Source organism: Euprymna scolopes, chromosome 44, assembly GCF_053919585.1.
Source record: "Euprymna scolopes isolate OS-2025 chromosome 44, ASM5391958v1, whole genome shotgun sequence".
Classification (NCBI taxonomy): Eukaryota; Metazoa; Mollusca; class Cephalopoda; order Sepiida; family Sepiolidae; genus Euprymna; species Euprymna scolopes.
In genome coordinates this window covers 22,234,945-22,249,603 of record NC_136525.1, presented here as the reverse complement: position 1 = coordinate 22,249,603, position 14,659 = coordinate 22,234,945, and the positions used below count along the sequence as shown (strand labels likewise).

Here is a 14,659-nt window from a genome sequence, read left to right as displayed (position 1 = left end):
ATTGGCAAATGTCATTTGAAAACATTTTTTTAGAAATTTAAAATTTTGAAAAACTGACAAAATGTCTTTGTAAACCACGTTTAGGATGCAAATACTTTTTTTTTTTTAATCATTAATTTTTTTTTTTATTTGAACATTTTTTTTCTTAATTTTGGATAACAGAATACCCTTCATCAGAGAAAGTTTTAAAAACTGAATGATTTTACTTAGTGATGGGACGATTCCAATATTTTTCTCTAGATTCTGATACAATTATCGATTCCTTACTAAATTCCCGATTCCGATTCTACTTTACAAATTAATATATAACAATAGAGGTCTTTGTAGCTTGATTTTTTTTTTTTTTTTTTAATCGTAAAAACACGTCAAATGTGCAGATATTTTCTCAAACGTCAAAAATGTCTAAGGATGATCTGTTGATTTTAGTTTTACTGGTAGTTTAAAAATCAATAAATATCATTTTATTATTACTACCAGCAGTGGAATATTTTACTTTAAACAAAATCAAATAAAAAAAGACAAATTAAAAGAATCGTTTTTAGCATTGGAAAATAGGTACAAAAATTTCTGATTTTTCCGATTCCCAATTTCGATTCCAATTAATGCCCCATCACTAGTTTCACCTTTTATTTATTTTATTTTTTTATTTATTATTGCTGTTTAATGTTATGTCTATCATCGTGGTAACAAAATGTTAACCTTTTAAAATTTCCCCTTTTTGTTTCCAGGTGTGCGTGAAAGACTGCCCATCACAAACTGGGGCAAGCAAAAGCCTCGTAAATCAATATTGTACAGCGGTAAGAATGCTTATTTCATTTTCTGTATAGTTTTTGGAAAGTAATTTTTAATGGACACCCAATCTGTCAATCTTGCGTTGATAAGTCATGTTGCATTTCAACATTGTGTCATACATGCCAAAAACCGAATTGCCATTATCTATAATACAAATCTCACCTGTCTGTTTAAATGTATGTATGTCTGCCTAAAACATTCGACAGAGGCGACGGATTTTCACGAGATCGGTATTGTTTTGAAGCTCGAACCTTCGGACGACAAATATCGAAAAATTGGCTAAAAACATTAATTCCTTCACCCTCAACTGAGCAGTTTTCTACAAGGAGGGGTCGCTTTTTTCGCCGAATTTTCGAAAGTTATCCCCTCTTTTCAAGTGATTTGCCTTAACTTAAATTTTCACCTTTTTCGGTTTGGCGATGGACGAAACAGCAAAGATGTCAGGGTTTTTTTTTTTTCTCTCATATTCTTTTCCTCCATTGCGGTACAGGTTCGAGCCTGTCTGCCTACTGTAATTTTTTTTTTTTTTTTCTCAACGCACATCATCTACAAACTCCCGGGCGACGCCGAGCGTCCAGGCTAGTTATCACAAAGACACATGGATATTCACAATTATTATGCATATTTTGTCAGTTGTTTCTCTTTCTGTGACAAAATGTGATTCAAAAAGGTTAATGTGAAACTGAGTTTTTCTAATAAAAAAAATTAACAACAAAAAAAATTGTAATTTGATTAATGAAAAGCATAATCAAATGAGATGAAAAAAGTTTTTCTCGTCGTATGAATAGGAATTTCTGTCAACAAACAAGTCAACTGGCTTTGTAACTGACACGGGTCACCTAAGGTCAGTGAACAGTGATAACCGAGATTTTCCTCAGAATTTTGGAAAAAAGTGTGTAACGAGTCTCAGGGAGAAGAGAACGCCATCTCTCTTGAAGTACAATGAGGGAGAGAAAAAATAATTTATTATATATCCCCAACAAACTTCGCACAAACTCACATCTCTTCACTGTTGAGATCCCTAAATGCCAGGAAACTTTCCACTTTAATAGTTACTTCCCTCAAGCAACTAGATTTTGGAATTACCTTCCTGCTGCCTGTTTCCCTGACTGTACTGATATGCAGAAGCTTAAATGTAATGTAAACCATCATCTTGCTAATTTTTCTACGGTATGGTCCCGAATAGCAGGCTCTTACGTCCAATTGGTGATATGTCTTGATAAGAGTGAATTTAAAAAAAAAAAAAAAAGAACTTCGTGTGGGAGAGAATTTATTCCCTATGGACTTGAAAACAGCTAGGCCGATTTTTATGAAATTTTACACAGATACTTTATGTGCCTGGCAGTGTTCTTAGGTCTAGTATCGGAATGTGTTTGATAAGTATTGATAATTGAAATAATACGATAAAATAAAAAACAGGTGACTTTGACCAATGTTAACATCTTACACAGCCTAATATCACAAATGCACTTGAAGTTTTATTAACACAAAAGTCGAAAGGTCCAACATATAAATCAACACAAGGCTCTTTGATATGACGGAGGCACATTCAAAATAAATGTTTCTGTTTAGAGCACAGTTTAAGCATGATACTTGACTTTTGCAATTTAAACTTTAATTCAAGCCACTATATATAAAAAATTTTTATAAAATCAACGGTAGGTTCTCTACAGTGCAATGTAGACTACAATGTATTGTAGATTGTCACTGTGAGAGACGTGAAGTTTCCTCCTGGTACACAGGCATGAGTCCTCAACTAGTGTAGGCAATCAATTGATTTGATTGAAAAATGGGGGATTTCACCAATTGCGATGACAATAAAAGATATGGGATTTTTTATAATAAACCAATGATAGCAAATATTTTTTAAAACTGCAAGCCTATGGAACGCTCTTCCGTTTTCCTGCTTTCGAACTGACTACAATGTGGTGATCTTCAAGTCCAACGTAAACAAGTTCTTGATAAGTCATCCCCTTAAATAATCCAATCTACCAAATTTCCACTAACGATTACTACAACATTGTCCCATTGACTGATTAACCCTTATCCTCAAGTGGCCCTTATGCCTTAATAAGTAGTGACTTTTTGGTAAAAAAAATAAAATATAGCCTTGGCTACTGTGACTTGATTGACTCTGCGTTATAGCATCTTTCCACATTTTATGTAAATTGCACAGAAAATTCTGACGATAGCGCAGTCCTTATTTTGCTTAAATACCTTATATTAAACTATTAGTAGGTATATTTACTACTGTCTACAATAAATGACATTCTAAAAATTTTCCTAGTCATATAAAGTATTTTCTGAGATGAAGTAAAGTGAATTTAATTGGAGTGTTGTTAACAGTAAATATAATAAAATGGCTAGTCAAAATAAAATATTGATTTTGTAGGATGAAATGTATTGAAGTCTACTTTGAGAAAGAGGCTAGTATAATTTATGAACGCAAAAAAAAAAAATATTTTAAATCTGTAAAAAAAAAAAAAAAAAAAACAATTTCCTAATAATTTCTAAATTGTAATTTAAATAATGTTATGGTGTGATACTTATCTTTCCTATTTCAGGAATAGATGGGATCTTCAGACACTGAGTTGTAACGAAGTGCCATGGCCAGAGTATCAGGCGTATACCTTCTACTATTTCTGTACTTTTGCAAATACACTTTTGTAATTATACTACTGTGTTGTCTGAATTATTATTGTCCTTCAAGGTCACAATAAACGCCAACAATTTTTCTAAGTATGAGTATTTGATTATTTTATTCATCAACCACATGTAACACACGGCGACATGTAACATAGTGCAGACGCAAATGCTGAGCCATCTGCGAAGTGACGTCATGGTAGGGAAAAAGGAAAAAGACTGTAAAAAGATCGTATGTACAGACAGACGAGGACATTTGAGAGGACAGAGGTCAGCGAGAAGGAGCACGATCACGTTTTATTCGGGGTGGGGGGGGGGGAGTAATCCGGAAATACATGTTGTTACAACAGAAAAAAAACAAGTAGAGTTATTACTGGTCTTTTGTCCCTTCAAGTTTATCCATATATCTGTCAATCCTTATCACAGAGAGAGAGAGAGAGAGAGAGAGAGAGAGGGGGGGTCTTGCCATGTTAACGCAGTAAGATATTGTCTTTCTACCAACAGTGCAAGAAACGTTTCTTTTTTTTTCCTCCATGTATCTTAAATAAAACGAAACGTCCATGAACAAAGTTTCTTTCCAGGAACTTCCAACCTGTGGTACATGTTACCGTGGGAAGATTTCCAACAGACTACAAGAAGATTGTTTTCAAGTATAATCTCAACGGATATGTCCTGTCATCCTGTGAATTAACATTCTTTAATCATCCAATTGAAAATTCGCCTATATTTAAAAAAAAATGAAATAAATATGTATGTACCTGTGACAGAACCAAAATGTCATATTCCAAAAATCACATAAATTGATCAAGTAGTTCTATTTTTAACTAGGAAAATCAAAGTTTATAAATTAGCAAAAAAGGGACATATTACACTTCAATTTTTTGTTGTCGGTTAGTGGAGGAGAAATCCTTCACAACTGAGACAATTTTTATTTTTGTTCCTTTTCTCCACATGAAAAACGAACCTGGTGTCAAACTCTGCGCTCGTGGGGAGGTAAAGTAAATAGTAACATAAGTTTGTTTGTTTGTTTGTTTTTTATAATAAAAATGTTTAACATTTTTTTTTCCAGAAAGGTGATTGTCCCCTGTATGTTATTAAATCGACATCATGTAAGTATTTTTATTTTATTTATTTATTTATTTTTTTTTTGTAGGGGGGGGGGGCATCGATTAATATCGCTACCACTAACCCCAAATCAGTGTCTCGTCCTCATCTGGAATTAGGGTCAGTCGTTGTGTGTGTGTGTGTGTGTGTGTGTGTGTGTGTGTGTGTGTGTGTGTGTGTGTGTGTGTGTGTGTGTGTGTGTGTGTGCGCGCAAGCGCAAGCGCATGCATTTTTTAAATAAAATATGTGTCTGTTACAGTTAGGAAATGTTATTATATACGGTAGAACCCCGGGATACAGCATAAAAAATTAGTAACAAAATACAGTACGGTATATAATACACATGTATGTAATCAAATAACATTATACATAATAACATCGTAAGGCGGGGCAAATACCGTAACCAGAGGCCAGAAAAACATTGTATTCCACATCCTAATCTGAAAAAACATATCCCAGGGTTCTACTGTAATATGTAAGTCATACAAAACAAAAAACACACACACACAGAAGTGGTCGCACAAATTTATTAATGTAGATTAGACAACCAAATATATTTGCTCTAATTTTGAATTTAAAATACTTTTGATTGACGCCCGACAGCACTCTTGTAGTAAAAGACTAATTAGTTTCAGGCTATTCGTATTAATTGAATTCTTCAGACTACTATTCTCATCTTGAGTGTTATTTTCACAACGTTTCGGTCAATGTGACCTCCGACCTTCAGGTTTATCTTGTCGAATTCAGGAATCTCTGAACTCTCGAATCTATGCAGAATTTTGAATGAAACCCTTTATTCAATCCACAAAAGTAGTATGCTCTCATTCCATCAGCCATGATTGAGTAATAGTCCTAAATAATTCGAAATTGTATTTTTAGTGTCACCCACACTGAGGATTGAACCTTCAACCTCCAGAAGAGTGTAACTTTACAAGTTAATACAATTGTGAATTACTTAGGACTTCTACCTGTTATAGTAATGCAGATGTTTTTCACCTTGGATTGCATGGGATCAGATATAAGCCTTACCAGCCTAGGCGCTCTTCTGAGTAAACTTGTTCTCAGGTTCACTCTATTGTTCAGCTCTGATTTCTTAACTAAATACTAGCGATTCCAATATTTTTCCCGATTCCAATACAATTACTGATTCCGTATTTAATTCCCGATTCTGAGTCTTTATAAATTTCTTAATGTTCCATTATAAGTTTTTTTTCCGATTACCGTAAAAACACATGTTAAATGTGCAGATATTTTCTCAAATGTAAAAAAAAAAAAAAAAAATACTCTTGTTGTGGTGGTGGGGGTTATAGATTTTACTTTTACTGGTAGTTTAAAATCAATTAATACTTATTTTATTGTTACTACAAAAAGTGGAAGATTTTGTTTTAAGCAAAATTAAAGAATGTCAAGAATCATTTTTGACACCGGAAAAATGGCACACATTTTTCCGGTACTGATTTCGATACTTTAAAAAGTTCTGATCTTTCCAATTCCGATTAATTGTCCCAACATTCCTAAATACCAATAACTATCTCTTAATGGTACCAGCAGTGGTGGTTTCCTTCGTTTGTTCTCTACCATGAACTAAAACTCTACGGACGGCATTATGAAACACAAAATAAAACAGCACACAATGCACTACGTGATGAAGTAATACACACGACGCCATATTGAAAATTGACAACTAATACACATGACGCCATATTGAAAATCATGAGTAAACATTGTTTTCATCATCTATACCCTTCTAATGTAAAAATTTTATCAGAAGAAAATAAATAACTGATGCCGTGAACTTGCAGAAACTCGATGCCAGCCTCAAAAGATGCCCACATAAAATACCAACAATGGAAGAGCTAAACCCAGTCTTTGAAAAAGCCAAAATGTTCAGTAAACTTGATGCCAAGGTGGAATACTGGTCGGCCACCAAGATCAGGAATCCTAACTGTTGACAACCTGCAGGATGCTATTTGGATGAGTATGCTGGAAGCATCTACCGTTTGGTTTCAATGTCTCATAAGATATCTTCCTAAACACAGGAATCCAATCCTGCCATGTAATCCCTAGAGCCACCTACCTTGAAAATGCTGCTGTGAAACCTGACGTAAGTTATATGGAATAAGTCAGAAAGAGTGGCAACCTTGGTTGAAGTGAGTGTCCCTAATGATGGAGGTCTGAACAGAGCTGAAAGAGAGAAACAGACCATATATCAAGGTCTCATGTATGATATGAAAAGAAACTGGAATCTTAGGGAGATATCAATCATACCAGTTATTATAAGTGTTACAGAGCTTATGAAGAAGAACCTGAAGTCCTACCTAACCAATATTCCTGGTGAACCAAGTGTAAAAGAGATCCAGATGATTGCACTTAAGGGAACAGCGAGGATACTAAAAAGAGCTCTCGGTTGGTTTCAATAAAAAGCAGGGAAATGTTGGTAGCTGGTTTGGGTGCCCCATACTTAGCGTTACAATCTTCAAAGGAAGAAAATTAAAAAAATAAATAAATAAAAGAAGGCTTAGATGAGGCGGCCAGTATAGCTGATGATGTAGCCATCTTTGATCAAAAAAAGGAGAACCATTGCACAACCTCATGGTTTGAGCAGCTAAAACTGGACTTGTATTCAACAGTAAGAAGTGTTTCATAAAGCAGCCCAATATATCTTTCTCTCTTTTTTTAAAAACATATACACCTGCACTTGAATCAAACCCAGATAAGGTGTACAACATTAAGCATAGTGTCATTTTTTTTTTTTTTTTTTTTTTTTTTGCATGGTGCAGAACTCAAATTTTCGTATGTAAAGGCCTAAAACTGCACCGTTTGTTCATTTTCACCAGAATTTTGACGTCCCCTGGAGACTTTGGGGCTAAATGGGGGGGGGGGGGTAATACTGAACTTAGTCATTTTTTTTATGCCTCGTTCACTGTGCACTCACGGGGGACCATGCATGATTCACTTGTTTTATTTGGGAGTTACCACTTATCAAGGCCCGAAGGCTACTTGAGGATAAGAGTCAATGAATGTAAGGTGGTAGTTTAGTTTTTATTAAACAATAGAATCCGACACATTGATTATATTAAGTATGTGTCCAGTAATATTGTATGGTTTAATTTTCATGAGGATCTTCATGGTAGGCCTTGACAAATACTTTGGATATATCCCACCCCCATATACCTTGTCCAGTGCATCATGTATATGTTAAAAGATGACTCTTACACCTTACATAATCAGATTTTGTATAACCTCAATCTGATTATGGTAAAATAATACTGGAATCTTCATTCACTCGTGGTTATTCTATCACTGTACACAGCATAATTATGTTGACCAGTTCCTACCAGATCACCGAAGTTAAGCAACGTTGAACCTGGTCAGTACTATAATGGGTGACTAATTGAGAATTGTATGTGCTCTTTGCTTATCTCTGCATTGTTCCTATTTACTTTGCCTCCCCACGGGACAGTTAGACACCAGGATCATTTTTTTAATGTGGAGAAAAGGAACAAAAATAACAATTGTCTCAGTCGTGAAGAATTTCTCCTCCACTAATAGAGGGGTATTTATTTGCTCCCCCACCGAGCAAATTAGGCACAACACCAATTTTTGATGTGAGGAGTGAAGGTAAATGGGGACCAACTTCCTGGGGAGTAGGGGAGCTGGATAGTGACAATTGGTATGAAGGGTTGCCCCTACATTGACCAAGGTCTTATATGTGGGGTTTCCCCCACATATGGTCTTTGCTTGCAGTATCTGCCGGAACAGATACTACACTTTGATCTTGGCCAAAAGGCTTATCTCTGCATTGTTTCTGCCCAGTTTTGGGTCTCTCCTTGCCACTGGACCCAAGCAGTGCCAATTTAGGAGAGGTGTGGTTGGAGATTATACACCCTTGCCTCACAATTACACTATCCTTACAGGGGGTATCCATTGTCTCTTGTGACTGAATAGAGGCATCGATTCTATTACTAACACTTTGCTTATGGTTTACATTTTTAAGGAAGATGGCCAATAAATTTTATTTAAATCTTAGAATGGGACTTTGTCTTTGATTTTACAAGATCACGCTATGACGTCAGCAGATAAACACTTCAACACAAACGTCAAGAGTGTGAGTTCCATATAGAAACGTTGATTTAATTTGAATAAAATAAAATACGCATCAAGTGCGCTTGAAAGCCAAATCACAACGTAATATTAGGAAAATAAATTACTTGTTTGAAATTTATAACATAAATAGATTTCAGTGCCATACTCCATCCTCAGTATGTTTTCTTTCTTTTTTTTCTTTTCTTTCTTTCCATGTTGTAAAGTTGGAGAAAGAAAAGTCTGTTTGTAAAGATCCGCGCGTTGTATCTCAACGGTTGTATTTTGAAATGTTACCACAGTCAATAATTTTCCCCACTCTTTATCTGTCCCTAAATCAAAACGTAGATTCCATGAACAAAGATTCTTTCTTAGAAGTTCACGCCTATGGAACTCTCTTCCATTTGCCTGTTTCCCACCTGACTATAACTTGGATGTCTTCAAGTTCAACATAAACAAATTCCTGATAAACCGCCCCCTTAACTTTATCGAATCTCCATTACTAACGATTACTATGATATTATTCCATTGATTACTGTACACGCAATAACCCTTATCCCCGAGTGGCTTCCGGGCCAAGTGGTGACAACCATTAAAAAAAAAAAAATGTTGGAACTATGCGTTGGCAACGTGAAAAAAAACGTCAAGGGCGTGAGTTCCATTATAAAAACGTTATTTTACAACATGGCAAGAAAGAAGAGAGAAAAAAAACAACATACTGAGGATGGAGTATGGCTCCAAATATATTTATGTAGGTCAGAATTGAAACATTGGTACTTGGGGTTCGTTGGATTGTTATGTTTGTTAACTGTTTCACGACTGCATTGCTAGCTATTTCATGACTGCACGTGCACGAATCTTTCACACAGCAACTTTCCTTTGTTAAGAATGAGAAGGTTTGAAAACACTTTTTAAAGAGCGTGACAAGCTAGCCTAATGGTTATCGTACTTGACTCACTGTCTTTAGATTTTGGTTTCGATCTCAGCTCGAGTATTTTTTTTTTTTTTTTTTTTTACTTACAAGAAGTGAACTTTTTAGAAAAAAAGAATACTTGCATGCATGTCTCAGTTTCTGTATTAATTAAAATATAATATTTATGCGTATTTTATGGCCGGGACACCGGAAGGCCTGCTGGTGTAATATATATATTCAAGCAAACATTAAATGCACCGTTGGAGATACTTTGCTTTATAATTCTTTTATTTGTTTTTTGTTTTGCTTTTTTGTTTTTGTTTTTTTTTTAATTTTTCAATTTTCTGTATAATCTTTTTTATATCAAAATCGAAAATATTAATGATAGTTCCGTGGTTGTTGCTGTCACGAGCGCTTTCGATTCGTCCATGAATCATTTTTAGGTGTTGAGCAAATAAGTGAGAAGGAGCGAAAATGGAAATTATAGACTGATAAATAAAATATACATTAAACCGCGTTAGGTGATGGTAAGTAATAAAGTTGATGAAAAGTCGATTAAAAATTCGAGTTTTAAAATCAGCAAGTTTGTGGGAGCTGTTGACAAAGTCCGTCCATTATGCGCTACGCATGACATTTTAACACATTGCTGCTTTTCTTGAATGCAATATTATTTATAGTAGGGTGATGATATATATATTTAGAAGTTGATTTTGTGTTTCTGTGTCAAACTAGCTTTGTATTGATTGCTTGTGTATTTTTTTTGTTCTGCTTTGTAGTAGTTGGACGTTGTATTCCTGATATTGCTGGCCTTCTTGGAGGGACCTTAAGTGCACTAAATAATACCGTCAACGTGACCGACATTACCACAGCCTCAAAGTAATTTTTATTTTCAATATTTCTTTTCATTAAATCTTTCTTTTATTATCCTTTGTAACAACAGTTAAAAAAAAAAATGTTGATAATAATTTACATGCAAGCAAAGCTTTCTCTAAATTTTCCTAATTATTGACTTGAACCCATCAAATCCCAGGATATCTAATTTTTGTTGAAACTTTGTGTAATGATTAAAAATGGATTGGAATAAACAAAAAAACTAACAGGGAAAAAAAATCTTTTCTTTCTGGATTTTTTAGATGAGAATTGATTATTCATATTATTTAGAGTCTTTAAACTAATGTTCTCATCTTGAGTGACATTTTCACAACGTTTCGGTCGATGTAACCTCCGACCTTTTTCAAGTGGAGAGTAAGACAACTGAAAGAAGCAGCATGTATGCTAGATAACAATCAACTGCTAAGCAAACATAATATAAAATTTAACACAATATCGCAATCATTAATTATAAATAAATGCTACCGTGCTAGGAAGTTACTTATGCCTGGAAGTATCCCGTACCTCTATAAGACCACCATTCGCTCATATATGAAGTATTGTTGTCACATTTGGGCTGGTGCATCCGCTACAAGCCTCTTGCTCCTGGACAAGATTCAAAAGAGTCGCCAACTTGATAGGTCCTGAACTGTCATCTAGGCTTCAGCCTCTGTCCTATCGACGAAATATTGCATCCCTTTCCCTGCTCTACAAGTATTTTAATGGTGGATGCTCCAAACTACAAGCCCTTGTACCCACTCGACATAAATTCTCCAACAAACCCGACAAGCAGCTAAATTCCACCCCTACACAGTACAGATCTCTAGATGAAAGAAAGCTTTCTACTCCAATAATTTCTTCCCCAGAACTGCTAGACTTTGGAACTCCCTACCGGGACTCTGTCTTCTCAAATGTACTGACATGCAGAAGTTCAAGTGTAGTGCGAACAGACATCTTGCTGCTCAACTCCCTACATAGTATCCCTGCAACTTATGTCCCTAATAGTAGCCCCCTACATCAAAGTGATATTGTGCCTTGTTTGGGATGAAAATGTAATAAAAAAAATTTTTTTTTTTTTTTAAATATATTATTTGCATTGTTCGGACTACTGTTCACATCTTGAGTGTCATTTTCACAACGCGTTGGTTGATGCAACCTCCGACTTTCTTCAGGTGTATATTGCAAACTCGGGAATGTTTCTGCTGAATTCTGTCTGCAAGGATCCGTGACGCAATTCTTAGAGTACTTGAAAAATCAATTGTAAAAGTGACCTTCTCCTGAAGGTTGAAGGTTCAGTTCTTAGTGTGAGTACTACAAAAATACAATAACGGATTACTTAGCACCGCTATCTAGTCATGGCTGACGAAATGAGGGCATGAAGTAAATGAAGGATTCCATTCGAACTTCCCAAGTTAGACTGAAACATTCCCAAGTTAGACTGAAACATTCCCAAGTTAGACTGAAACATTCCCAAGTTAGACTGAAACATTCCCAAGTTAGACTGAAACATTCCCAGGTTAGACAGAAACATCCCCAGGTTAGACAGAAACATCCCCAGGTTAGACAGAAACATCCCCAGGTTAGACAGAAACATCCCCAGGTTAGACAGAAACATCCCCAGGTTAGACAGAAACATCCCCAGGTTAGACAGAAACATTCCCAGGTTAGACAGAAACATTCCCAGGTTAGACAGAAACATTCCCAGGTTAGACAGAAACATTCCCAGGTTAGACAGAAACATTCCCAGGTTAGACAGAAACATTCCCAGGTTAGACAGAAACATTCCCAGGTTAGACTGAAACATTCCCAGGTTAGACTGAAACATTCCCAAGTTAGACTGAAACATTCCCAAGTTAGACTGAAACATTCCCAAGTTAGACTGAAACATTCCCAAGTTAGACTGAAACATTCCCAAGTTAGACTGAAACATTCCCAAGTTAGACTGAAACATTCCCAAGTTAGACTGAAACATTCCCAAGTTAGACTGAAACATTCCCAAGTTAGACTGAAACATTCCCAAGTTAGACTGAAACATTCCCAAGTTAGACTGAAACATTCCCAAGTTAGACCAGATATACCTGAAGAAGGTCGGAGGTTTCCCAAAAAGAACAGTTTTGCACCACTTTTATGTCCCCTTATGGAAATTAAAATGAAGCTATAATGCTGCTAAACTTTATGTCTAGAATACTTATTCCAATTTTAATTAAAATCCATAATATGATTTTCATTCTAGAAAATGCACAAAATGTAGGCTTAAAGCTTAAAGGGTCTTAAGAAGAAATTCAGGAATTAAAATTGGTATCTAATGAGTATGAATGAAACTTAATTTAAATCTGAAATATTTGAGTTTTTAAATATGGATCATGTAATTATTATGCTCCATCAAAATCCTTTAAAATACTTCAAAGAAACTGAAATTCATATTCATCGATATATATATATATATATTTGTTAAAATTTCACCGATTTTTCTTTGTATAAAACTAAATATACTCCATATTATGACTTATGCCTAGCAGCTGTGTTCCATAATTCATAATGATCAGTTAGTTTAAAAGTGAATCCTATACATGCTAATATATAAATCTACGCACCTGCCAAACGTTATATTGAGACTAGCAGACCACACTGTGAATATGCTTAACTATGATATTTTTATGGCATGGGTGTCATCAGCTAAAAGTGAAAACAAGCATATAGCTCTCACAGTATCCCTTAACATCTGAACTAACGACGGATATTAAAATGTTAAAAATAAACTTTAATGCATAAATGTAGATTTACAATTGCATAAAATAGTATTTCAAGTTGTCTTACACTTACCTATATGCCAAAAACTTTGTGGCAAATTCTACCCTGTGTGACGAAGGCCATCAACTCCCCATATTCCCTCCTATAACGGACAACACGCTATGCAACATACAAATATCTGTGCGTGAGGTCGCCAAGCTAATCAAGAACCTTGACTCCAGTAAAGCAACTGGTCCCGACGGTATTCCAATTATAGTGTTAAAAAAATTACAACCAGAACTTGCCCCCATACTTACCAAACTGTTTAAGCGTTGTCTTAAGGAGAAGTGCTTCCCAACACCCTGGAAAACCTCATCAGTATGCCCTGTATTTAAGAATTCAGGTGATAAGTCATCCCCCTCTAAGTACAGACCAATAAGTCTCCTGTGTGTCATGAGTAAGTTGCTGGAATCCACAATAAATAGAGAAGTAGTCAACTACCTCAGCAGAAATAACCTTCTTAGCGACACGCAATATGGTTTCCGCTCTGCTAGATCTACAGCAGATGTGCTAATGGTTATATCTCATAGAATTAGCGAATCTCTCGACAAAGGCTTCATTTCTAGGGCAATTGCTCTCGACATATCAAAGGCCTTCGATAAGGTTTGGCATAAAGGCCTACTACACAAGTTCAAATTTTTCAATTTTGACCCCTTCGGAGCTATTTTTACTTGCTAAAAACCAAATTGAATTTGTACAACAGGTCTGAATCCCCTATATATCAAGTTTCAAATCTATAGATAAAAAATTGACAATAATTTGGTAGAGACCTTTCTGCACACATACAGATAAACACTTATATTACTAAACTGCGCGTAACCCATTAGGTCAGTATATGTTATGGCTATCTATGGAATAGTGAGTATATTAATTATGGCAAAAATATGTGTGCTTGCGCGTACAACAATGGCCACCACTTTTAACATGAAGGATTACATTGCTTAATATCCGGAAAACTACTTATTTAAATGTGATAGTCGTTTTCAGCATACCCGAAAATTATCATTTTAAAGGAAATTGTTAAGGCAGAAACCAAGTAAAAAATTATCAAGTCTATTATATTTGCTTAAAAAAAAAAAAAAACCTGCATTATATACAGTTGGTCATCCGTACTGTAAAATTTGTCTGACGTCATTTCTGCCGAATGGCTTTGTAAACAAAAACGTGTGACTCTTAACAAAAGCACTTATCACAAGTCAGTGGTTATAACTTTTGCCGATGCTGTTGGATATGTTGTCACTGATCTGAAGAAGATAACTATATTTTACAAAGATATTAACATACACTTTTTCGCCACTTTAGCTCCCTATTTCGTATATTTGTTTTTTCTTATTAGTTCCTGTGAAAAGAACTTATTTTTATTTTTAAAAAAAAAAAAAAACTGATATTTGGGCTTGACAATAAATTTTTTAGAAAAAATTGCAGAGTTAAATGTAATATTTATTAAACATGTTCAACGAAAGT

General features: G+C 35.1%; 1 protein-coding gene across 8 annotated transcripts in view; it reads left to right on the top strand.

Annotated features, from left to right (window-relative positions):
• LOC145268736 (choline transporter-like protein 2) overlaps window positions 1-14,659 on the top strand; it is a 382,616-nt gene that overhangs the window by 311,921 nt on the left and 56,036 nt on the right. For all 8 annotated transcript variants that reach the window (XM_080124315.1, XM_080124314.1, XM_080124319.1 and 5 more), the window contains 3 exons: window positions 729-797; window positions 4,505-4,544; window positions 10,312-10,411. In XM_080124315.1, the coding sequence (XP_079980441.1) occupies window positions 729-797; window positions 4,505-4,544; window positions 10,312-10,411 (209 nt within the window). The remainder of the gene's footprint in view (window positions 1-728; window positions 798-4,504; window positions 4,545-10,311; window positions 10,412-14,659) is intronic.